Source organism: Zalophus californianus, chromosome 8, assembly GCF_009762305.2.
Source record: "Zalophus californianus isolate mZalCal1 chromosome 8, mZalCal1.pri.v2, whole genome shotgun sequence".
NCBI classification, from domain to species: Eukaryota; Metazoa; Chordata; class Mammalia; order Carnivora; family Otariidae; genus Zalophus; species Zalophus californianus.
Genome location: NC_045602.1, coordinates 125,070,351 through 125,094,941, shown reverse-complemented (window position 1 = coordinate 125,094,941; position 24,591 = coordinate 125,070,351). Strand labels below are relative to the sequence as shown.

Genomic DNA, 24,591 nt, shown 5'->3' with positions numbered 1-24,591 from the left:
TGTGGGGTCCAGTGTTCCGGATCGGACCTGGTGCTCCAGCAAGCACCTGCACCAGGTGGGATTTGGTGGGCTGGGGGAGCCCAGTGCTCCAGGTGAGACCCGGTGCTCTAGGAGTGACCTACTGCTCCAAGTGGAACCCAGCACTCCAGGCAGTACCTAGTGATCCACGTGGCACCGAATGCTCCAGGTAAGAGCCAGGGCTTTAGGCAGGACCTGGTGCTCTAGATAGTTGGCACTGCAGGGCAGATCTAGTACTGCATGTAGGACACGATGCTCCAGGGCATGTCTCAGGAGCCTGGGTTCCATGCCTGGGTGTGTGACACTAGGTGTCTTCTCTTCAAGGGGAGACACAACTGCACGGAGGGTAAACACTCTAGACTTGACTCTTAAGAGTGTGTGAAATCCTAGTGAGACAAGGAGAAACAGAGAGAAACAAAGTTGGAGGGATAGAGACACACAGTAGGGAGACGTGCAAAGTTACTGCAGGAGAGAGAGAAAGATTACTTGATTTAAAAAGAGTCGGACAGACACAGGGAGGAGATCCATACTGGTGTCTGGACACAGACATCATAGCATCACTCAGGTTGTGTCTTCTTGGATGTATAAAGATGTGAGTGACGGCTTCTATGGCAAGAGCTTCCTCCCACCCAGGCTTTGGCCTTCACTTGGCAGCCAAGGGGCCGGGGGTAGGGCCTGGGACCCAGAAAACCGGCCCGGGCTAGGCATGGGCGCGGACCTAAGTCTGGATGAAGAGGTGGAAGTTGGTGCGCGTGAACTCGTGGTGGATGCTCTCGAGGAGCGCGTCGGCGTCCGCAGCGGGCTCAGGGTCGCCCGGGGGCCGGGGCCGCGCACTGTACTCCGGGGTGTAGGTGAAGGAGAAGGAGCTGGGGTAGAAGAGGCCGTCGGCGCGCACCAGGCTCACGGGCACAGTGATGGGTGTGCGCAGCCAGCGCCAGTCGCTGCCGAAGGCGGCTATGTCGGGCGCCACGCACACCAGGGACCGCGGGCTCCTGAGGCGGCACCAAGGTTAGGGCTGCAGTGACGCCGATGACGCGCACCCGTCCGGTCCCCGCGGCCCAAGGGAGGCGCCCCCTATACCTGTACATGGTTTCGGCCTCCACGTCCCCGAACCACACCTTGAGCCCCGCGTGGAAGTTCTCACCGTGGAGTTCCAGCGTGGCCACGTCGCCCCCACCGCTCAGCTGGGGGAGGGAGGGAGTGGGTGCTGTGGCCGAGAGCCTCCTGCTCTCCCTCGCCATGCCCTACACCACACCCGCAGTCAGATCCCCGCCCGCCAGCGCCGGCCTGCGCCCAGATTTCACCTCCAGGGTGCTGATGAGGGGCACCGGAGTGACTGGCTCCCGGGTCCACGCCAGGCTGGTGCTGAAGGAGAACTCCACCGACTCAGTGCCGATGATGGTCCAGCAAGAGCTGTCGTTGAGCAGCGCCCTGTTTGCCTCCTTGGGGCAGGGGGAGGCCTGGGAGGAGACCAAGGGGATGGTGGCCACCAACATGGGGGAGCCAGCATAGTGCCTGAGCCTCTGCATTCCAGGGTCCAGTCCTAGGCTCTGAGCTTTACCTGCCCTGTGAGCTTGGACAAGACCCTTCCGTCACCTGAGGTAAATAGGTTCGCTGAACTAGCTGGTTTCTAAAGGTCTATTTTCTTAGGATTCTAGAATGCTATTTTTTTTTTTAACATTGTGCAATTCTACTCTACAGTTTTAAATTCTTTGAGAGGGAATATTGCTCAATGATAATGTTATTTTCTACACATTATGATTTTATCTCAACATTCTCTGACAATATTCTTTTGGGAGTTGTACTGCTTAATAATAATAATAATAATTTTCCACATTCTATAATCCTATGGCTTAACATTTTATGATTCTAATGCGCTTTGCACAATAATACTCAATACTATTACTTATTGCTATTTTTATTTTCATTTTAAAATCTTATCTCCAAACATTCTGTGACTCTAATATTCTTTGGGAAGGAGCACTGCTCAATAATCTTCATTCTCAGATTCTGTCCTGATAGTCTATGACTCTAACATTCCTTGAGAGGTAGTATTGCTCAGTAAGCAGCAGTCATTATGGTGATGATGATGATGATCTTATGATCTATGGTTCTCTGTGTTCTGGCTTTCTGGGATGCTTGGTGCCAATACTCTCTACCCCTCACCTGGAATTGCACCACCTTGTCTGTAGCCAGGCATAAGTAAGTGCCAACCCCTCCGGGAGGATCACCAGGAAACTGGAATGCACACTTGTGCAGTTGGGAGATGGGCTCGTCCACGTCGAGGAGCGCGCACTGCTTGGCTACTTTGCGGATGATCTACAACAGAAAGGGTGCAGGGCAGCAAGATGCCTGGGTGGCCAGAGGCTTCCCCCCGCCCCAGCTAGCTTTCTGCTATCCAATAGCCATGTGAGCACTGGCAGATTCTCCTCCCCCCACCCCCCCACCATCCACCCTTTGCCGCCATCCAGCCCCATAAAGCACTAAGTATCCAGAGTGAGAACAGGTATCTTTATGACTGCCCTGTCCTTGTGGGTCATACCTTCCACATGAACTTTTGGGGATTCCCCCCCCAGGTATGCCCTCCCTGCTCATACCATTGGAGGTAGTGTGATGCCTGTGACAGTGCAGACAAGTCGCACTAGGGAGCCATAGCGGACGTAGCCCTCTCGAGGCGGGAAGTCCCCCTGGGGACAGTGTTCATCAGCTGGTGTGAAAAGAGGGAAGGGAAGGAAGGAAGGTGTCAGGGGTTCCAAGCTTCTGCCCCCAACCCTGCCCTCTTTGCTTCTGGCTCCAGCCCACATCGCACATGGGTCTCGTGGGTAGGGTCAGCATGCACGGAGGGGTCATCTGTGGCCATCCTTGAAGATGTTTGCTCCTGGGGTGGGGTTTGAGATGAGGGGAGAGGGCTGGACATTGGAGCCAGAATGGCTTGGAAGAGTCACAGACTCACTGGGACTTTTGGGCAAGCCTCAGTTCCGTGGGCAGAGTTGACTTTTCTCAAGGGGTTACAGTGAAGGTGAAATGAACTCAGGTATGCAAAGCGCCCAGCCCCAGGTCCGCAGCTGCGGTTACCCAGGTGGAGCGTGAAGGCAGCCCACTGGCGCGCACTGGCCACGAACGCCCCGTCCTCCACAGAGAGGTAGCGCGTGGACACTGTCTGGGAGCGCAGGCGGTTGAAGAGGGAGACCTTTGAGCCCGAGGATATGCACACTGTGAAGGGAGGTGAAATCAGCACCCAAGCCTGGCTTGGTTGCTTGTACTTGCCAGACAATTTCTGGTCCTCTGTCCCCTGTGTCAGTCCCCTCATATGCTCACTGGCCTAGACACACTGGGCCTATTTCATGGTCATTTACCTAGTACCTGCTTGTAGTCCTGCTTTTGAACTTTGGCCAGTTCCTTAGTGCTGCCCGGGCATCCTTCAGTTCAACAAATAATATTACCAAGCGTTCACCAAGTGCTTCCTTTTGGGCAGGCACTGTGCTGGGTACTGGGCACCAAAGGGTGAATCAGACCCAGTTTTGCTCTGGAGGAGTTCACATTCTCAGAGAGGAAGGACATAAATATAAAATTTCAAAATGATGTGGTAAGGTCTGGGTGAAGGAGGGCTTCCCGGAGGAGGTTATATTCTCAGCTGGGGAGCAGGGGGTAGGTACGAGTTGCTCAAGGCCTGCATAAGCAGAGACCATGTGGTGTGAAACAACAGTGTGATATTTCTAGGGCTTGACACTGATCTCTTCCAGCTTATCACACATACTCAGAGCCATGGTTTTGTTTCCTGACTGAGCTTTGACCACCTGGGGAGAAAGCACTGGGTCATCTCCCTCTCTCCCCTTCCAGGACTAGGCATACTGTAGGTGCTCAATTTATACTTAGTCCAAGTTCCCATCCATTGGATAATGATGACAGCTAACATTTGTTGTGTGTCAGGTACGGTTTTAAATGCTTCATATGTGTTAGCTCATTTGATTCTCTCAACAGTGCTCTGGAGCAGATATTATCTCTATTTAAGAGAGCAACTTGCTCCACATCTCAAGGCTGGCGAGTCAGGATTCAAACTCAGGCCACCTGGCTTCAGAATCTGCACTCCTAACCATCACATTCTAGCACTTACCTGATGCCAAGGGCCAGACAGAGTACTGCCTCGGTCTGAGACGTTCTACGGGGTTTTTAACAGACAGAAGGTAAATATGATGTAGGGGTAGGACCTGGGCTCTGGAGGCACACTGACTCAAGTTCAAATTCTGGCTGGGTCTCTTCCTAGCTGGACAGTCTTAGCCAAGTCATCTGGATTGTGATAGGCCCCAATAGTTCATTAAATGAATGGGTGAATATTCCAGACCTCATTTTCCTCATCCCTGACATATGAACAATGATAGTACCCACTTCAGAGTGATATTTCTAGGGCTTGACACTGATCCCACTTCAGAGGGACCTGATGAACATCAAATAGGATGATTCGTGTTCATGTTGGCCAGGAAAGCTTCCCCTTCCTCTAGGTCTTCCCCCACCTCCCTGCCAGGGTAGTGGTGGTGTCCTCACTGTTATTCAGGCCCTGCGCCGTCCCCCCCCCCCGCCCCCCCATTCTCAAAGCCCCCAGCCCTGGGATTTGTCACTTGGCACCCAGGGCAGTATTTATTTCAAACTGTCTCTTTGATAAGCGATGTGTGTCTTTCTCCCAAGCTAGGCTGTGGGTTCCTCCAGAACAGACACTTGTCCTTACTTTACAGGGACCCGGCGTCCAGCACAGAGCCAGGCCTACATCAGGCACTGAATAGGTATTTTTGACTAAATTTCCATCACTTTTAATTTGTCTTTAGCTCAGCACCTGCCGGCCATTTTTGTCTGCTCTGGACGCCCCCTCCCGCCCCCTTTCCCAGAGTGTGGGGTCGGTCCCCTTTCCTCTCTGCGCTTGCTTCTCTAGTTTCTCATTCTCGGACCTCAGCCGCACTCGCTCCCCCAGACCCCACCCCTCTCTCGACTCAGACTCCACCTCTCCACTCTGGCCCCACCCCTCCAGTCTAGGCCTCCGCCCTCCCCAGTTCCGCCGCTCCACACCAGGTGGCGCGTCCCCGCCCCGCCCGGAGCTCACGCCCCGCCCGGCTCACGGTCGGTGTTTTTCAGCGACTGCTTCTTCTGCGAGGGCTTCGAGATGACCTTGATGAGGCGGCTGTGGAAGGTGCCCAGCTCTCGGCCCCCTCGGTGCACCAGCCGCAGCACCAGCCGGAAGTGCTTTCTCTTGTCTGCGTCCGAGATGTACAGGGTCTTGGCGCAACCGAATTCCTACGGGGTACGCGGGCGCGGGGCCGTCTCATCCCAGCCCTGCGCCACCAGGTCTTTGACGTCTGCCCCATCAGATGTGACGTGAAGCAGCACGATCCCAGCTCCCGGGCTCACCCTCGAGGCAGAACCCCGGTCTCCCCCGCCTCTCTACCTATCTCTTGGCGTCTTCGGGGGTGGGGGTGTGTGTGAAGGAGCCCTCCTCGCCGAGGGAGGGGCAAGGATGGGAGCAAGAATCGGACCGTGTCCCGTGCGCTCTCACCCTGGAGTCCGGCTGCTCCTCAAAATTCAACTTTTGCGTCTCGGCGGCGCTGCCGGACGCGCGGTCCAGTCCCATGTAACCGCAGACCGTGGGCCCGGTTTCCCCGGCCTGGTGGGCTGGAAAGCGATGCGAGCGGGCTCAGGAAGGACTCAGGCGGCAGGCAGGCTGAGTTCTGGCCGCCAGAGGGCGCGGCGAGACTGCGCCTGCGACCGGCCCGGCTCCCAGGCCCACTGTGCGGTCCCCTCGCCTAGGGAGGCGCACGGCAGCCCAGGAGTCCGCCCTCACCTTGGCCCTGCACTGGCTTCACCCTCCAGCCGGGACCTGCGAGGTAGACACAGGGCGGGGGGCAGAAGAACCTGCGGAGACATGCAAGCAAGCGCGGGACTCGCACGTCCATCTCCACTTGACCGTCCCTTAGACATCTCAAAGGCAGCATAAATGGGGCAGAGTCCCTGATTGCTCCTCCACCTTTCCCACCGCCCTCCTGGGGCTTCTCCATGACTGTGGACCCCATTAACATCTGAACCTTCTTTTGTCACTGCTTTCACTCAACCCGTTAATCAATCCTGTCTCCTCCACATTCAAAACACATCCAGAATCCACGGGTTTCTTACCACCTCCACCTTAATCCCAACTGCCATCACTTTTGCCTGGACCACAGCATCAGCCTTCCCACGGCTCTCTCTGCTTCCACCCCCGCCCCCGCCCAACCTGCTTTGCACAAAGCAGTCACACTGTCTTCTCCTTTCTTTAAAAAGCACGAGTTGATCATGTTAACTTGTCTTCCTAAAATCCTTCGGTGGTTTAAATCCGAAGTCCTCACCTGATGCACCCCTGCTTTACCTCTCCGACTTTATTCCCTGCAACGTCCCTCTCCTTTCCTAATTCCAGCCCCTCTGACTTCTTTTGTACCAGGACAGGCCAAGCTCGTACAGCCTCAAGGTGTGTGCCTTTTTTCTTTCTAATTGGAACACACCTTTCCTGGATTTTCTCCTGTCTGGCTTCTCTTTCAGTTCAGATGTCACCTCCTTAAAAGGCCTGTCCACCATCGTGACCTGTCTAGCTAACGTGCCCCCACTTCAGTATCTGCTACATTATGCTGTTCTATCACTCTTCTAGCTCTTCTCTCCATCTGGAAGGATATTGTTCACTGAGGGGACTTTGTGGTCTGTCTCTTCCCACTACAGTGAAGATGCCTTGAGAGGAGGGGCTGTATCTGGCTTCTGGAGCTGTATGCCCAGGGCCCTGCACTGTCCAGAGAGCCTGGCACCTGCTAAACGCCCACTAAGTAGTTGTTGAATGAAAGAAGGAATCAATGGGTGGATGAGTGAGTGAGTGGGGACTGTAGATTCACAGGGAGGTTCCAAAATGGGGGCTGGTGGGGGCTGAGGAAGAAGGCTCCTGATTGGCCAAGAGTTGAGCCCTGAGCCCTCCCCAGGGTTCTAAAAGGCACCGAACTGGGAGGCAAGCATAGAGTGGAAGGTGGCCTCTTGGAAGGGCTTGGCTCCTACCGCTTCTCATTTCCGTAGGACTTCTGGGCCACTTTGGCGTGCAGGATCCGCACTGTCTGCTCACACCGTTGCTGCAGGCACTGGCGCACGCCTTCCCTCAGCACCGGGGTGCACTCTGGGGAGGACCTGGGAGTAGGGGCAGGCCGGCGGCTGGACAGCAGTGATTGTTAAGGGGAGAGGTGGCATGGAACCCAACAAGCCGGTTGAATGAAATGCATAGGGGGAAGGGGCTAATGTAGTTCTGCCCCACTCGGGGTCAGGGAGGGGAAGCGTTAGGCAAGAGAGGGGATTTGAGTGTAAGTCATGGGTTAAATATTTAGGCTGCCAGGTACTCAATGAGGCCTGCACGGAGTCCACCAGGACCACCCAGGCGCCACTCCACAGGCCTGGTGTCATGCCCCCCTGCAGCACTGGGGAGAGGCCCCAGGGGCACAAAGGCCACACTGTGCCGGCCTTGGGATGGAGACTTATGTGAGGGTGCATGGTTTCCTTGCACTTTGAGGGGGTGCACCCCAGTGACCTCTTGATGCCAGGGAGAAGAGTTTTGCTGGACCCCCTGGCCCAGAGTGCTCTCTTGCCTGCCCTCAGAAGCCTGGAAACATGGAAGCACCCCCCAAACCGTGTCCCCAGAACCCAGGGGGAACATTTGAGCCCTTCGGGGGTCAAAACAATCCTCCTAACCCCCTTTCTCCTAAGAGAAGGGCCCTGTTCCTGTCGCAACTTTCCTTCCCTTGATTACAGGGCCCCTCCACAATTCAGGGATGGGGCCAGTCAGAGCCCAGCGGTCTGGGAGTTTTGAGGAGCGAGGGGTGATGGGTAGGCCCAAGACTTGAGCAATCGCGGAGAGATCAGGCGGAGAAGTCCGCGAGGGCGGAGATTTGAGGGACCACTACGTGGGGCCCGGGGAGCCATGAACCCTGCGGCTGCCCTTCTGAACCTTTCACCTTTCGCGCAGGACCAGAGTCCCGGGCCTCTCCTCACTCCCGCAGGGGGCAGCGGAGGGCAGCACCCCGGCCGCTCCCTCGGAAGCGGGGCCAGGCCGCCGGCGGCAGGAGCCAGGCCCCGCTCCGCCCCTCGGGGCTCTACTCCGGGAAGGGCCTCGGAGGCTTCCGACGCATTCCGGCGGCGGAGAGCGGAGCCGCCCAGCCTCCCGCTGGGAGCCGAAATCCGGCCCTGCAGCTCGCGCCGCCGGCTCCCGGGGTGGCAGGAGCAGGGGCGCCGCGCTAGCCCCGCCCCAGCCCTCCGAGGAAAGGGGATCGCTCCCTGCCGGTAGGAGGGGTCGCAGCCCGCGCTCCCCCTCCCCACCGCCAGCCCCGGTTAAATGCGGCCGCCGCCTCCGCTCGCTCCAGCCGTCTGGCCGTCCCCACCTCGGGCACGCTGCCTGCGCCGTTACCTGGTCCAATTGCCCGGGAGGCTCCGCCCGTCGGCTCCGCTCTGCGGCCGCGCCTCCGAGCTGTCCGGCAGGCTCAGGTGAGTCAAAGGGCCTGGGGGCGCTGAGGGGTCTGCGGGGGGATCAGGCGTCAAGCCTGACCGGGCGACCGTATTTAACCGCGGCTGTACCACTGACGGTGCCCCCATCTGACTTGCAGTGGCCTTCTTCACTAATGTGGGGTCCTTTCCAAGTTGAGCCCCCACCAACAAGGCCACCACGGGGAGGGGGACTTTTCCCTTAATCTCCTCCCTCGAAGAACCGCCAAGAATGTCCCCACGGTGTTTATTCTTCAGCCAACTCTTGAGTTATTCACAGACCTCTCCTGCCTTTCGAGCTCAGTCTCCCCACCCTCAGGCATTTCCGAATCTTCCTAACTTTAGGATTAACCCCTCAGAGGAGCTCAGGGCTCTAGTGTCAGACCTGTCACCACGTTGCTGTGTGACCTTGGGCAAGACACTAATCTCTGGACCTTATTTATCCCTGAGTGGAACGAGAGGGTTGGGAAGGTGATGGACTTTGAGGCAGTCTCTATTTTGACTCTCTAGGATTCCTGGGGTGGCGGTGGGGTGCCAGGCGAGACGTGGCCTCAGGCCGACAGCAGGACAAGGGGGAATCCTAATCAAGATTTGAGGGCCCAGAGGCTTCTGCAGGTGGGAAAGAACAGGAGGTGGCAAAGGCCCCATTGTCCTGACCCCCATGCTCCCCAGAGGTTCTGGCCCTGGCTATGGCCCAAGCTAGGGAAAGGCATTCTGCACCCTCCAGTTTCCAGTGGCAGCTGACACATCTGGCTTACTCAACCTCCCACCACGGGCCCTGCCAGAGGGATTTTTGTTCTTCTACCAGGCCTGAAAGGCGAGGGCGGAGAGGATCGGAAAGGCCGCCTGGAGTGAGTGAGCTGCAGGCAGCCAACCTTGCTCAGAATAGGCCCATTCACGGAATTGGGGGAGGGGGGTAGAGGGGCTGCGGTTGGGTTAGGGCAGCTGGTCCCCTCTGCCAAGAAACAAGCAACAGAAAAATGGCTAACGCAGCTTCAGCATGGGGCGGGGGTGGAGCGGGGTACAGAGCAGTGGGAGTGAATGTAAGGAAAAGAGGTTTAGTGACTCCTAGGCGCCAGGTTGCTAGGCAGCCAGGCAGCCCAGAAGGAAGAAGGGGAGCCAGGAGTCCCAGGTTCTAGTCGCAGGTTCCTTTGCAGCTCGGCGGGCAGCCTTCTCGGGCCTCAATTTTCCCATCTGTACACGGGAATCCTTTGGGATTATCAAGGGGCGTCGCCAAGGGCAGTGGAAGAGTGAGCGCTCACCTGTTGCCCGTATAGGGTCCATGGCCGCACTCGGGCCTCACTCACCGCCCTCCGGGCGCATCCAATGCAGCTGTCGCCGGAACCCTGTGCGCCCCTGCTCCTCGGCCCTCGTGCGGGATATATCCTGCCCCGGGCTTATCTCCAAGGCCTCCGGGCTCCCGGCCACTGTTTGCTCTGGGCAGGGGCACCTGCTAGGCAGATGTGGGCTTCCCACGGCCACCCAACCAACGCAGCCAGTCCCAGGAAGACGCCCCCTGGCGGCCTCTCCTGAGAGCAGGAGGGAAACAGGGGGGCCAAACTTGCGTGGTGGGTTTTGGCCTACGTGCTGAGGGTCCCCAACCCCCCAGCCCCGTGAAAAGGCGCGTCTCTGCTCGGCGGCCTGAGGCTGGGCGGTGCATGTCTGAGTGTGTGCGTGCGTGTGTGTGTGCGCGCGCGCGCGCGTGTTGGAACGACAGCCACATAGAAGCGCCTTGTGTGAGGAGAGGAGGGGGTCGAGGTGGGGAACGGCTGGCTTTCGTCTGCAGAGGTTCTCCCAGGAGGAGAGCGCGCGGAACGGATCTTTGGAACCACTTAAGGACTGTACCGTAGCGAGAATTGCCGAGAGGATTAAATGTCCGAATGCATGAAAAGCATTTAACACTGTGCTCGGTATTTAGAAAGGCATTTTTTCTTTTTCATTTATTTTTGGTTTTCTTTTCTTTGAGGGGGACTTTTTCTTTTTAAATGTTATATTTTAAAAATCTACTTTCTATTTATTTTTTATTCTGCAATTCTGCAAAGTAGAATTCCTTGTATTTCCCAGCACTGTAACGCAGTACTTTTTTTATTATGACAAACTTCAAATATACACAAAGGTAGAGAGATTAGTAAAAGAAATCCATGATCCTTCTCCCCCTCCAAGTGCCCATCACCCAGAATAAGAGTTCCGTAAATATTATTGCTTTGCCTTTTTCCTTGCACCCTCCAGGATCCGACACTTCCGTTCCCTGCCACCCAAGCGCCATGAGGGGCCTTCTTTGCTCGCCACTGCCCATGTTGCTGTTTCTTCTCCAGCCCTGGGAAACCCAGCTCCAGTTTGCAGGTGAGTGGGGCTCAGCCCTCACCAACAGGGGGAAGGGAGCAAAAGCTGGTTCTCCATCTGCAGCTAGGTCTGCTGGGGAGAGAAAAAGCAAAGGCTCTGAAATCATAAAGGGGCGGGGTTCTAGTTCACAGCTTCCCCTCTCTGGGACTCAGTTTCCTTATCTGTAGGATGTGGCTTAGAGGTGACAAAGTTGGGCTCATGTAAAAACGCCCATTTGGTGTTTAATTTTAAAAAGTTAATTGAAAAGTCAGGAGACTTCACATACAATTCCCGATTTGGGACTTCTCCTGAAAAACCCAAGGCTCTGTTAACTTGGGGTCCACATGGCTGCATGGCAGCATTTGGCTGGAGGAGGGTTACGGGTGTCCACCAACCTAATCCAACCAGTTCACTCATTTATGTTGCCTGCCTGGTCCCCTATAGACATTTGAGTTTGCACACATCCCTTCGCCCACTCCCGAATTGGAGAATACCTCCTCAGAATAGCCCTAATAGCTGATAGAGAATTGGGGGAAATCTGGCCCAGGCCCTTAGCAAATGCTGGATGAGTGAATGTACCTAACTCACATTTGTCAGGTTAATTCTGTGCTAGGCGCTGTTAACGCCGGGATAGCACTATTTTGCCCTGGGTTTCCCTGGGGATCTCCTCCAATATGAGGTTTTGCAGATCTAGGAAAGTCCCTCCTGATCTCCTCGAAGGTCCCAGGTGTCGGTCGGGGCCCCTGGATTTGGTGTTCGTGATTGACAGTTCGCGCAGCGTGCGCCCCTTTGAGTTCGAGACCATGCGGCAGTTCCTGGTGGGCCTCCTCCGCGGCCTGGACGTGGGGCCCAATGCCACGCGCGTCGGCGTGATCCAGTACTCGAGTCAAGTGCAAAGCGTCTTCCCGCTCGGCGCCTTCTCGCGCCGCGAGGATATGGAGCGCGCCATCCGCGCGCTGGTGCCGCTAGCTCAAGGCACCATGACAGGGCTGGCAATCCAGTACGCCATGAACGTGGCCTTCAGTGTGGCCGAGGGCGCGCGCCCCCCGGAGGCGCGCGTCCCGCGCATCGCTGTCATCGTGACCGACGGGCGGCCCCAGGATCGTGTGGCTGAGGTGGCGGCGCAGGCGCGCGCCCGCGGCATAGAGATCTACGCAGTGGGGGTGCAGCGCGCCGACGTGGGCTCCCTGCGGGCCATGGCGTCTCCCCCGTTGGACGAGCACGTCTTCCTCGTTGAGTCCTTCGATCTTATCCAGGAGTTTGGCCTGCAGTTCCAGGGCCGGCTGTGTGGTGAGTCAGGGGAGCGCTGGAGCGAGGCGCGGACTTCCCAGGCGCTTAGACGCCCCTTCCCACCACGTAAATAACATCCGGTCCCGGGAGGCGCCGCCCACTCTAGCGCTAGCCCCGCCCACCAGGTAGTGGAGCCGTGCGGGGCTGCCTCAGGCTGTCAAATTGCAGCTCTGCCCACTTTTGCTTAGGCTTCGCCCGCAAGAAGCAACATTTAGCGTGCCTGCTCACCCGGATGAGCTGTTGTGGTGGTTTACCAAGGCCTAAGGTCAAACGCCAAAATCGCCCCTTGACACAAAAAGCACCGCCTTTCAAAGCTGAGAGCAATGGCCCACCCGAAAGAGTCATGTCCTGCCCACATGGGCATGGCCCCCGCCCACCCTCGTTTTAATTCCTCCCACAATGCTGCAGGTCTGTTCTAGTCACAGCTTGAACTATTTCCCCCCCACCTTGATTTAGTACCTCTCCACCTCCTCTACCTTACCCCCTGTGCATTCCTGCCCTATCCCATTGACGCATCTAGCCCGGTGACCCCTGCTGAGCCTATTCATAGGAGCTACTCAGGCCCTATTCTTTCCCTAAGCCCTCCCATCTGGATTGGCCCTCTCAAATGAGGCTTGTCCCAACTAAAGCTGTCTTCGAGCTCGGTGCCTGCCTCTGACCCCACCCAGCTTTTCCTTGTTGGAGGGTTCTGCCCATCCGTCCCTCACTGATTCTACTGTTGTGTGTCCTCAGGAAAGGACCTGTGTGCTGAGGGGGGACACGGCTGCCAGCACCAATGTGTCAGCGCCCCAGGCACGTTCCACTGTGCCTGCAACCCTGGCTACCAGCTAGCTGCAGATAACAAGAGCTGTTTGGGTGAGAGCTGCCCCCGCCCTGCAGTCTCGCTGCTCCTGAGTCTTTTGTGGCTCCCCATTGCCCCAGTCTTTTGTGGCTCCCCATTGCCCCAGCATCAGACCAATGAGTCTGGAAGGGCTTTTGGAAGTAAAAGTTCAGCGCCCTTACTTTATGGGTCTAAGAAAGGGAAGGTATTGCCTGCAGCCAAACAACTCCTTGGTGAAATCTTGACCCCTAAGGTTAAGTGTGCTTTCTACATCATTGTCTCTCTTATTTCAGGCTTGTCTCCTACCTGCCTCCAATATGCCTCCCAAACTTGTTTGTGAATTCTCACGTGCATATCTTCTTACTGTTTCTGTTACTTAGACACTCACTGTTGGGGTCTTCAGTTAGGGTCTCCATACCCCTCCTTACCCCTCTATATACATTGCTCGTTTCTGCCCCTGCATCTCAGCTCTTTCTGGGCTACCCTTGCTGCTGCTCTCTGCAAATGCTTCAAGGCCTGGTTCTTCATTTTGTCTCCTGAAAAGCTATGGCACACTATGCCTCCCGTATACAATTGGCATTTGCTTTTTCCTGTGAATGTGTGTCCACTCCATTGATCATGATGGCAGCTACTCTTCTCGGAGTGCTGATTTAGTATTGGACAATGCACTTGAAGCTTTCCATACATCATCTCTCAATCTCATGACAAGTGGGGAAAATAAGTCATGTGTTCCCAATAATGCAGATGTCAGCTGGGGTCTTCTTGTTTCTAGAACTTAGAAAAGACTGGCTTGAAGCCTCATGTGATGACCTCTGAACATTTGAATCTTTCCCCAACATCTCTGGGAATTCCCCAAGTGCTTCCATTCTATGGTCACCTCTCATTCTGAGCTTCTGCTGAATTCATTCAGTTTATGGGTCCTCGCTCAATTTCTCAACCCGCACATGCTGTTCTTGTTCTATGCATATAAATCAGCCTCTTCCTTGGTTTGCACACTTATGCACACAAGGGCATGTGTGTGTTTATAGGTAAGTCACGCATATGTCCGTTTTACTAAAGATGGGGGTGGCCAGAGGTGTGCATTACATCTAAGTGAAGTCAAACGTACATACACAAAAGAAACACCTACTGTTAATAATTTCATATTAGATACCCTGATCCCAAAGCCCTGTCACCCCATTACGAGTGATTTTTCACTGGCAACCTCAGCCCACACAGGTACTCATGCTCTCACTATCTCTCTTGCTCTTCCTCTCTTCATTCCCATCTCTTCTCTAGGAACCCCAAATTCTCATTTTTTCGTGCAGGGCAATCGGCATCTCCCCAGTCCCTATTTTCCAGCTCTGGGCTGTCTTTGCACATCTACACCATCAAGATACTCATCAGGCGATAGCTCACCCTCCTTAGAAGGAAGCTGTAAATAGCAATTGCACTCTTCCATTATATTCCCATTTTGCAGATGGGTAAACAGAGGCTCAGTAGGTAGTGGCAGAGCCTGGTTCTCCTCCATAAGTCAGTGGGCATCTTGAGGGCAGGGGACCTGTCTTCTACAATTGTTGATTCTTGTTCTTATGCCTGGCTTAGCAACGGGCACATTGGGATGCAGCTGGGCCTTGAGTCGGGAGAGCCACCTGGCCCACTAGGAAGGAGGCCTGTGCTTGTAGAAATCAGAGACGCCTGGGTCACCCAGTCAGGATCTTGAGGGGGTGCGGCCCAGGCATAGGTATTTTTAAAAAGCTCCTCAGATGATTGTTCTGTTGGGGCTGAGAAGTGCAGCCCCACCCAGGGCATATGCTGACCTCACCTCTTCCTCAGTCATTGACCTGTGCACTCAAGGGACCCAAGACTGTGAGCACCACTGCATCAGCTCCCCAGGCTCCTATTTCTGTCGCTGCCGAGCTGGCTTTGTACTCCAGCAGGACCAGAGAAGCTGCAGGGGTGAGCACCCTACCACTAGCATCCTGGACTGAGGTCCCTGATGGCTCCAATCAGAAGCTACACCTTTGCTCTCTCTCTTCCTTCCCACCAGCCATTGACCACTGCAGCTTTGGGAACCACAGCTGCCAGCACGAGTGTGTTAGCACCTTTGCTGGGCCACGGTGCCACTGCAGAGAGGGCCACGACTTGCTGCCCGATGGGAAGAGCTGTGAGGGTAAGGAGGGGTCTCTTGTATTTGTGCAGAGGGGCAAGGGATCTTGGCTGGGGGAGTCCACCCTGACTCATCCTGACTTGTCTCTCCTTGAAGCCCGGGACCTTTGCAATGGTGTAGACCATGGATGTGAGTTCCAGTGTGTGAGTGAGGGCCTCTCTTACCACTGTCTGTGCCCTGAGGGCCAGCAACTCCAAGCAGATGGCAAGAGCTGCAACCGTGAGTGACGGCTGGGAGGGTGTTCTGTCTGCCCCTGCCCCACTGCCCACACTCTGAGCATCCTCGATTCTGCCCTTGCTGTGGCCCAAGGGTACGCTGTGAATGTGTGTGTGTTGGTGATGGTGGGGTGAGGAGTGGAGGGCGTGCCGTGTCCTGCCTCCATCTCTTTCCCCTTAATCCTCTATCCTGCTGCCAAGGTTAATGTCAAAAGTATACATTTGATCCTATTTCTCCCTCCCTCGAGAGTCTTCTGGGCTTGCCTGTGCTTACCCCTGAGCTCAGATGCTTTACACCTTGAGTTTTTCAGATGGTGGGTGCAGCCACATTAGTGGATAATGAAATCAAATTAGTTTTTCTTTTTTTAAAAAAAGGAGAAAATAGAGCTTACTGCATGTGGAAAGAGTAAGTATTGTTTCATGAAATTCAAAATTCAAGTGTGTCCTTTTGTATTATTATCATTACTGTGGGGTGTGGTCAAAATTTTGAAACCACTGCCTCACCTCATCTCAGCCAACCCCGTCAGCAGGTCTCCTAGCACACCTGCTCATCCTCGGGGAACATCAAATGTTACTACCACCTCCATGTAACCTTCCTTGCCTACTCCAGGAAGAGTGAATTATTCCTACCTTGGGCTCCTTACATGCCCCTCTATTCGAGCACTTTCCTTGGCTGCAGCATAGGGCATGTCTGACTGCTCTGTTCTGTCCTGATTTCCTTAGGGTCAAGGTTGTTCATTTATTGTTGAACCCCCTTCAGGGCCTAGCAAAGTCCCTGATTCAGAACAGAGGAGGTAACATTGTAGAGTGATTCAGGAGCATGGGTTTTGGGGTCAGACAGACCTGGCTTCAAATCCTGCTCAGCCACTACTAGCTGTGGAGTCTGGAGCAAATTACCTTATGCTTCAGAACCTAAGGTTATATGAACTGGGGATACCACGCAAGATTATTGGGAGGATTGAGAAAAAATATATGAAGCACCTAGCCCAGGACCTGGCACATGGTAAGCTGTCAAATAATAATGTTTTTGTTTTTATTTATTATTGTGATTGTTTATATATTAGCAACATATACTTTTTCAATATATATTATTGTTGATAAATTTATTATTGTCATAAAGTTTTATTAATTTATTAATATTACTATTATTATCTAGTACAGTGCCTGGCACAGGAAGGACTACACACACACACACACACACACACACACACACACAGACACACACACAGTACCTCTTGTGTAATAAATGTGAATGACCCAGTGGGGAGATGGTTGCTGCCAGGCCAGGATCTGGCTCCCAATCTAAGCTCTCCTCACTATGCAGGGTGCCGGGAAGGCCACGTGGACCTGGTTCTGCTCGTCGATGGCTCCAAGAGCGTGCGCCCGCAGAATTTCGAGCTGGTGAAGCGCTTTGTGAATCAGATTGTGGACTTCCTGGACGTGTCCCCCGAGGGCACCCGCGTGGGGCTGGTGCAGTTCTCGAGCCGCGTGCGCACCGAGTTCCCGCTGGGCCGCTACGGCACGGCGGCCGAGGTCAAGCAGGCGGTCCTGGCCGTGGAATACATGGAGCGCGGTACCATGACAGGGCTGGCGCTGCGCCACATGGTGGAGCACAGCTTCTCCGAGGCGCAAGGCGCACGGCCCCGCACCCTCAACGTGCCTCGCGTGGGCCTGGTCTTCACTGACGGCCGCTCCCAGGATGACGTCTCGGTGTGGGCCGCGCGCGCCAAGGAGGAAGGTGGGCTTGGCGCGGGACGCACTGGCCTGGGGTTGGGTTGGACGCCGGAGGGGGTCTTAACTGAGGTCTGGGGCGCCCCCTGTGTCCCCGCGCCCTGCCTTGTAGGCATTGTCATGTACGCCGTGGGCGTGGGCAAGGCAGTGGAAGAGGAGCTGCGCCAGATCGCCTCCGAGCCCGCGGAGCTGCACGTGTCCTACTCTCCCGACTTTGGCACCATGACGCACCTGCTGGAGGACCTCCGAGGCAGCATCTGCCCGGGTGAGCGCCTCTGACTTCACTCAGTGCCCAGCCTTCTAGCTTTCCTCCTTCTGTCCACCCCTATCCCCTTGGTAGAGTTATAGCCGGGGTCCGGACTCATTACACAGAGCCTTGTTACTCAAAGTGGGGTCCATGGACCAGCGGCAGAGGCTTGTTAGAACAGCGAGCATTTCCAGAGCTCTCCAGGCCGAATGAATCAGATTCTGTACTTTAACAAGACCCTCGGGTGATTCCCAAGAACGTCCAAGTTCAGTACTCCACTGGGCTGGCTACCTGCCCCTCAAATTAGTGGGTGTTCACAGTAATTGTAGGAAACTTTTTCAAAGGCGTGCCAAACTCCGTGCTAGCAGAGTCACATCACATATTCCTTTAACGTGTTGGAATTCAACTACACAGACCTGGCAAAGTGGCAGGACTGAGAGTGTTCCAAGTATGCAAAGACATGTATTTTTTTTTTCAATATTGCCCATAAATTCAATCCATCCACTTCATCTGGTGCTCAGTTGAAGAAAAAGGGACCAACTCTCTCTGTGAAGGAGAAGTGGGCTGTTGAGCCTGTGTACTGTACTTTATAGGTCATATGGGGGACTTCTCGGGGGGAATTTTCACCGCAGAGTCTTTAGACTCTAACCCAGGCCAGAGACGTGACTCTTTCACATTACCAGGCCCCTCTAGAGCTAGGTTCAGTAGAGCAGGGCTGGCCTAGAGAATCGATAGTTTAAAAAAAAATCGTTTTAAAAAATATATGTGTGTGTATACATACATGTATCTACACACACACCTACCTACCTCTCTCCCTCTCCCCCCCCCCCCCCCGTCTCTAGGCTAACTCTGATAATTAGCTAGGATATTACGGGGGCACCGGATTCGTTTCTCTGTGAGGGTCCTTCCTGTCCTGACTCTTATGTACCCCGAAGTGTGACTTTGGGCAAGTCACTTAACCTCCACCCCTACCATCAAGTCCCACTTCTGTAACAGGGGAGGGCGCTGGCTGCCCAAGCTTGCTTCCAGCTCTAAAATTCCTGGAGAAATCTGGGCTCTACGGTTGAGGCTCTTCACCATCAGCTCTATGACCTTGGGCAGAACTTTCCTTTTCTCTGGCCCTTGGTTTCCCCAGCTGTGAAGTTAGGAGTCTTTGCAGGACTGTTATCAAGACCATTGATGACATATCGTACAGCAATTTGCTAAGGGTCCAATGAGACTAAGAGATCGCTCTTAAATTGTAAGAGCAACTCTTTTGTGAAGGCCAAGCACCAGGTATTGTGCTGTTATATGAAAAATGGCACACGTTTACAAAACTTTGGCGGATCTAAGATACCATCCATTGTAAGACTATCCATTATTATTTACTGCTAAGAAAAAATAGGTGCCAAATTTAATTGTAAGGCACATATTTTGATTTCAGAAATGCTAGAATGTGTGTGGAGGTAAACTTGGATCAGTGGTTTTTTTGTTTGTTTGTACCAGTGGTTTTTAAACATCAGGGTGCATCAGATTCACCCAGAGGGTTTGTTAAAACACCATTTGCTGGGCTCCAACCCCAGAGTTTCTGATTCAGTAGGTCTGAGCTTGAGTCTGATAATTTGCATTTCTAATAACTTCCTAAGTGATAGTGATGGTGCTGGCCCAGGGACCACACTTTGAGAATTACTGGTCTAGTTGAAATACACAAAAAAGTGTATACTTGAGCTAAGTAGTACACTAGATCTTCCCTCTCTAATAAGGTACATGTGCCCACTTAATTTAAATTACTTTTAAAAAGTTAAAAATTTTAGTTCTTTAATCACATTAGCCACATTTCAAATGTTAAATAGCTGCATATGGCTTGTGTGTTTGGCACTGGACAGACCAGCAACAGAATATTGCCATCACTGCCTGAAGTTTCACCTGGAGAGTGCTGCTGTCATTTGGACCCTTGCATCTCAAAGTGTGGTCCACAGACCAGCAGCGTCAGCATCACTTGGTAGCTTATTAGAAACGTGGAGTCTCAGCTCCTTCACCATTCAGAATCAGAATCTATATTTTAACAAGATCTGGTGATTCCAGTGAGCACTAAGGTTTGAGAAATACTCTTCTAAGATGTGTACACACACACACACACACACACACACTCTCTCTCTCTCTCTCTCTCTCTCTCTCACACCCCATAGAATCCTCAGCACCACCCAATGAATAGCTTTTCTCATTGTATCCGTTTTTCCAGACAAGGAAACTCAGGCTTAGAAAGGTTGAGTGAGTTTTTCAGTATCTCACAGCGACCTAGCTGGTATTCATCCCAGGTCTGTTTGAATGCGAAGCCCACATACTCAGCCACAGGCGGGTGGAGGGGCGGAGGGCCTTGCCAGGGCCCGCTCGCCCTCCTGCAGATTCTCATTCCCCTGACTCTCTGCGCCCGGCTGGCAGAGGAGGGCATCGGCCCAGGTACAGAGCTTCGGAGCCCGTGCGAATGCGAAAGCCTCGTGGAGTTCCAGGGCCGCACGCTGGGGGCGCTCGAGAGGCTGACGCAGAACCATATCCTTTGGGCCCCGCGGCCCGGGGGCCCGGGCTGGGGGTGGGGGTGGGGTGTAGGAACCCCCGAGACCCCCAGCGGCTTCCTTAACCGCTCACTGGCCCAGCTGACGGCGCGCCTGGAGGATCTGGAGAACCAGCTGGCCACCCAGAAGTGAGGGCCGCTGGGACCGGGAGCCGGGCAGGGGCGCGGCCCCGTGGACTGTGCCCTCGGGGCGCTGTCGGGGCGCCGGGGCCTTGGGCTGTCGGGGAGGGCGCGCTGGCGGGCTCCCAGCGCTGCGCTCGAGCTGGCCTCGCCTGGACCAGAAGCCGACTGCGGGGTGACCGAGGGGCGCGCTAGGTCCGCACGCCCTCGCTGCGTGCTGCGCTCAGTTCTTTGTTGGATTTCCTTTTTGTTTTCATTTTCTTAAAAAAATTTTTTTTCTTTTTTTTGGTTTCCACGGGGTCGGTTTGTGGGTCTTGCTGTGCCGCCACGGGGAGGGGAGGCCAGACGCCGGGCGCTCCCGAGGCGCCCGGACGGCGGCTCCTCCGAGAAAGGCGCATTGTGCGGGCGTCGGGCTGGGGGGCAGGGGGCCGGGCGCTGCTTTCCCCCCTTGTTTATTCAGCCGCGAACAGACGGCTCCTTATGCGGGCTGCGGGAAGGGAGGGGGCTCAGCGCGAACCCTCGGGGTTTGAGCAAGACTGCGCCCCTCCATCCCCCGGAGGATGTAGCGCTTCGCTCTCTGGCCGTGCCTATCTCGTGGTGCCCCCCAGATCGGGCTGAAAAGCTGCTAGAACTGGGTCAGGGAGTTGGTGAGGAAGGGGGAGACGGTCATGAACCCCTAAATGGACGGGGTGGGGGCGGATAGGTGAGTGTCGCCTGGATTTTATGTCCCTCCTGCGCTATGAAGGAGGAAGAAGAGGTCAGGCTTTGTGGCCAGCGCTGCCGCTCAGGCTGTGACCCACCCTCTTCACCACCACCGCCCCCCCCCCCCGCACCCTCCGAAACAAAAACAAAAGCAAAAGCCAGCCCCTCTATCAGGAAAGAGCCCAAGTGCATGTAAGAAATTGCTAAGATTAAAATACTCAATTTCTCCAGGTTTTGGCCAATTACTCTGGGTTTGTTTCCTTATCTGTAAAATGGGAATTGAAACTGTTACCCCCAAGTGTGATGGTGAGAATGGAGAAAGTTATTCCAAGGCATCTGAACTGTGCCTGGTACTTATTAGGCCCTCAATGAACGGTAGCTATTAATCTTATAATAATAGTTAACATATTTTGTCTTGGGCGTTACTCCAAGTGATTTGCAAATGTTTTCATTTTATCCTCAGACAACCTTATGAGGTAGGAATGATTGCCTTTCTCATCCCCATTTTACAGGGAGGAAACTGAGGCAAAGAGAGGTGAAGTAAGTGTCCCAAGGTCGCAGAACTAGTAAGAAGCAGAACCAGGGTATGTTAGTTTCCTATGGCTGCTGGGACAAAATTGTCACAAATTCAGTGGCTTTACACGACACACATTCATTACCTTGTAGTTCTGGAGGTCAGAAGTCCAACAAAAGGGGCTGGCAGGGTTGCACTACTTCCGAAAGCTTCTGTCTTCTTGCCTTTTCCAGCTCCTAGAGCCTACCCAATTTCCTTGGTTTGTGGCCTGGTGTCACCTCCACCTCTCCTTCTGGCGTCACACCTCCTTCTGTGACTCTGACCCTCCTGTCTTCGCTTTACAAGGATGCTTGTGATTATACTGGGCTGACCCAGATAATCCACGCTAATCTCCCCATCTCAATCTCTGACTTCATCACAGCTGCAAAATCCCTTTGCCACGTAAGGTGACATATTCACATGTTCCAGAGATTAGAGTGTGGACCTCTTTGGGGGGGGGGGCATTATTCTGCCGACACACGGGTCTGAAGCCCCACAGCCTGACCTCAGAGCAGACCTCTGAAGCATGTCTACGCCTGGCACCTTGCTAGGCTTGAAGAGGGAGAAACATAAGTGAGAAAAGCCCATGGCAGGGGAGGTGGGCGGGTAGCTCAGGGCTGAGGGGGTGAGGTGCACCTGACTATTGCTGGAGCAGAAGGAGGGACCTTCAGGTGTGGAACAGGTGGGTAAGGGCAGGTAAGCAGGGAGAGGTCCTGGAGGAGGAGCCCAGGAGCCCAGACCTAGTCCATGGCTGGAGTTCCTGCTGGGCATGAATGTGTGTGGTCAGGAGTGACTGGAGTATGGGGGAGCAGGGTGACAGATCTTCCCCACACAGGAACGGCAGGTGAGCTGAAGTGCTAAGCAAGGTGCCTGGCATGTTACCTCATCGGCACACCAGGTGTAGAGGGCAGAATTGCCTGCCCGGGGTCACGCAGTGAAAGAACCCCAGCCGGGTGAGGCAGCGGCCTGGGGAGTTTGATTAGGAGCGAGTCCTCAACTGATGAGGGGAGCACTGAGGGCAAAGAGCGGCTCCCTCCTTCCCTCCTGCCCAGAACCGGCCAGCACCGCCTTCTCTGGCTTTTCCTTCCTCGCCAGCTCTTTCCTCCTGCAGTCTCCCTAGGGGCCACTGGATGGCGCCCGGAGCACTGACTTGGAGTTGGGTCCCAGAGCGCTAACAGGCTCTTGGCACCTGGCGCTTGGTCTGATGAACCAGGTCTGCTCTTCTCCGTAAGATCCTCCTTTCCTCTGAGACCCCTTCCCCACTCTGGGAGACCCACAACCCGAGCGTAGAAGCTGCTTCTGTTCCTTAGGCATTGGCCATACACTCCTGGATTTGTAGAGCAGCCCTGCTCCTCCCCAGCTGTGTGTCCGGTGTTGACAGCTGCTGGTTGCCTTGTCCATCTCCCAACTTGCCCCCCCACTCATTTCCCTTTCTTTGTATCCCCTTTATCCGTTGGATAAGAAAGAATGTCCCACAGATGGAGAGCTAGCCCTCGCTTCTTTGTTTGCCCCCTCCTCCTTCAAAGGATAGAAGACTTAAAAAAGGCTCATCGGTTCAGCAAAACAAATATCCATTAACCCAAGAACAGAAAATCAGAATCTAAGTAACAGTGGAGGAAGAGCAACACGGCCAAGCAAACTTAGGAGCCCGAACAGACACGGGTCTTCAGGAGAGGAGCCCAAACAGACACGGGTCTTCAGGAGAGGAGCCCGAACAGACACGGGTCTTCCTTGAGTTCAGACAAGCAGGGAGGTTATGTGGCTCTCAGAATCTGGTCAGTCTGGCCACAGGGCAATTATGTTTTGGGGGACTCTTGAGCCCAGGTGTCCTGGAGGGAACTCAGAGCCCATAGCCCTCTTGGTTCCCTGCAGATTTGAATATTTAAAAAGGACAGTATCTTCTGCAGTGCTTGACCGAGAGGTCACTCATGGAGCTGTTTCTTATCCTTGGTAACATGCACTAGACCTGGTCTCAGATGGAAAAGCCAAGGGCAGGAAGGGCTGCAGCCTCAGTTAGTCCTTCTGAACCCTTTCTGAATTCCACCCCTCTCTGTTTCTCCGTGATTTTTGGCATTTTTATCTTTCTATTCTAGCTCAAAGCTCTTCTCAGTTTCTCTGGTTGACAGAGTTGCTCTCTTCAAGGGTTATCTACTCTTCTGGGTCTTTGGACCCCAGATAGCGAGAAAAGGGAAAGAAGAGAATTATCAATCACAAAACATCTACAGTGTGCCAGGGACCATGCTATGCCTTGCACCTGCACCATCTTGTTTAAATCCCTCAACCTACAGGAGGGAAAACAGTTTCGAAGAGTCCAGTTGTCAAGTTCACAGAGCTTCAGAGCTAGGATTGGAACCCCGGTGTCCCTGATCCCAGAGTATGCCCCACTCACATTTCTACCTTTCAAGTCATCGGGGACAAAGCTGAACTTTTTCAAGTAAACTTTTACTGGGAAACTTACAAGGCAGGCCAAAGCAAAGCCCAAGGTATGGAAGGGAGGAGGGGGTGGGATGGTGGTTCTCTGTTGAGGGGTATCTCAGGCACATTTAAAACTCCCAGGTCGGTGAGTCACTGTTCTTTCTGCTCTTCGCCCTGCCCTGGGCAGCCCCTCTCTACCTGCTCCCATGCCCTGCTCTGCCTTTCCCAGGTCCAGGGAGAGTCTTTTTCCTGAAGTGAATAAAACCTTCCGCGGCTCCCCTGGGACTCCCCCCCCGCCCCCACCAGGGGGCACAAGGCAGGTGAAGTTCTCCCCTGCGGCTGAGCTGGGCGTGGGGAGTCGTGGAGGGAACTGGCAGAGGAAGATACCAGTGCCATCACACAACACTCGGAGGACAGTCAGGTCCCTTTCCTCCCAGATGGACAAGAGAGTCTCAGGGTGGCCTCTGTCCTCTGATAGAGGACAACTAATCCTAATCTTGGCAGGTGTTCAAAAAATACCTTCCCAGTGAGTATTTCTTGAATGTCTAGTTCAGAGATATGTTAGCTATTATACTAAACACTGGGGATGCAGTGGTAAAAAAGAGGATCGTACTCCTTGTCTTCAATTTATGTTCTAGGAGGGGAAGGCAGACAACAAATAAGTAAACGAATAAAGGTTCAAATAGTGATAAATACTAAGAAGATAATAAAATGTACGAGCAGTGCTGTCCAGTAGAATTTCCGTGAAATGTTCTATATCTGCATTGTCCAGTGCTCGCTTCAGCAGCATGTATGTATCTGCATTGTCCAATATTAGTAGCCAGCGTGTGGCTACTGAGCACTTGAAATGTGGCTCGTGTGGCCGAGGAACTGAATTTTAAATATTGTCCTAATTAATTTGTTAATTAATTAATTACACATTAAACAGCCCCCTGTGG

General features: G+C 54.1%; 2 protein-coding genes across 3 annotated transcripts; one reads left to right on the top strand and one right to left on the bottom strand.

Annotated features, from left to right (window-relative positions):
- Positions 1 to 506: 506 nt before the first annotated feature.
- On the bottom strand, positions 507 to 9,878 carry RBPJL (recombination signal binding protein for immunoglobulin kappa J region like). Its single transcript, XM_027623684.1, has 12 exons — positions 9,801 to 9,878; positions 8,465 to 8,573; positions 7,072 to 7,197; positions 5,846 to 5,916; positions 5,561 to 5,676; positions 5,127 to 5,301; positions 3,094 to 3,231; positions 2,616 to 2,725; positions 2,185 to 2,337; positions 1,323 to 1,478; positions 1,099 to 1,202; positions 507 to 1,010 (listed from the first exon to the last, which is right to left on the bottom strand). The coding sequence occupies exons 1-12, from the start codon at positions 9,820 to 9,822 to the stop codon at positions 737 to 739; spliced, it is 1,554 nt and encodes a 517-aa protein (XP_027479485.1). The 5' UTR covers positions 9,823 to 9,878; the 3' UTR covers positions 507 to 736.
- Positions 8,413 to 24,591, top strand: MATN4 (matrilin 4). Of its 2 annotated transcripts, none has more exons than XM_027623682.2 (11): positions 8,413 to 8,541; positions 10,768 to 10,881; positions 11,581 to 12,150; positions 12,883 to 13,005; positions 14,786 to 14,908; positions 15,000 to 15,122; positions 15,216 to 15,338; positions 16,659 to 17,072; positions 17,178 to 17,330; positions 19,734 to 19,841; positions 19,938 to 24,591. In XM_027623682.2, the coding sequence occupies exons 2-11, from the start codon at positions 10,803 to 10,805 to the stop codon at positions 19,994 to 19,996; spliced, it is 1,875 nt and encodes a 624-aa protein (XP_027479483.2). In that variant the 5' UTR covers positions 8,413 to 8,541; positions 10,768 to 10,802; the 3' UTR covers positions 19,997 to 24,591. The 2 variants fall into 2 exon arrangements, with proteins under 2 accessions (XP_027479483.2, XP_027479484.2); XM_027623683.2 differs by lacking the exon at positions 8,413 to 8,541 and adding an exon at positions 9,379 to 9,389.

Coding starts and splice junctions, on each gene's coding strand:
- RBPJL (XM_027623684.1), bottom strand. CDS start 9,822: ATGGACCCTATACGGGCAACAG. Junction 8,574..9,800: donor GGACCCTATACGGGCAACAG/GTGAGCGCTCAC, acceptor ATCCCCCCGCAG/ACCCCTCAGCGCCCCCAGGC. Junction 7,198..8,464: donor CTCCCGGGCAATTGGACCAG/GTAACGGCGCAG, acceptor CCCTACTCCCAG/GTCCTCCCCAGAGTGCACCC.
- MATN4 (XM_027623682.2), top strand. CDS start 10,803: ATGAGGGGCCTTCTTTGCTCGCCACTGCCCATGTTGCTGTTTCTTCTC. Junction 15,339..16,658: donor AGATGGCAAGAGCTGCAACC/GTGAGTGACGGC, acceptor CTCACTATGCAG/GGTGCCGGGAAGGCCACGTG. Junction 17,073..17,177: donor CGCGCGCGCCAAGGAGGAAG/GTGGGCTTGGCG, acceptor CCTGCCTTGTAG/GCATTGTCATGTACGCCGTG.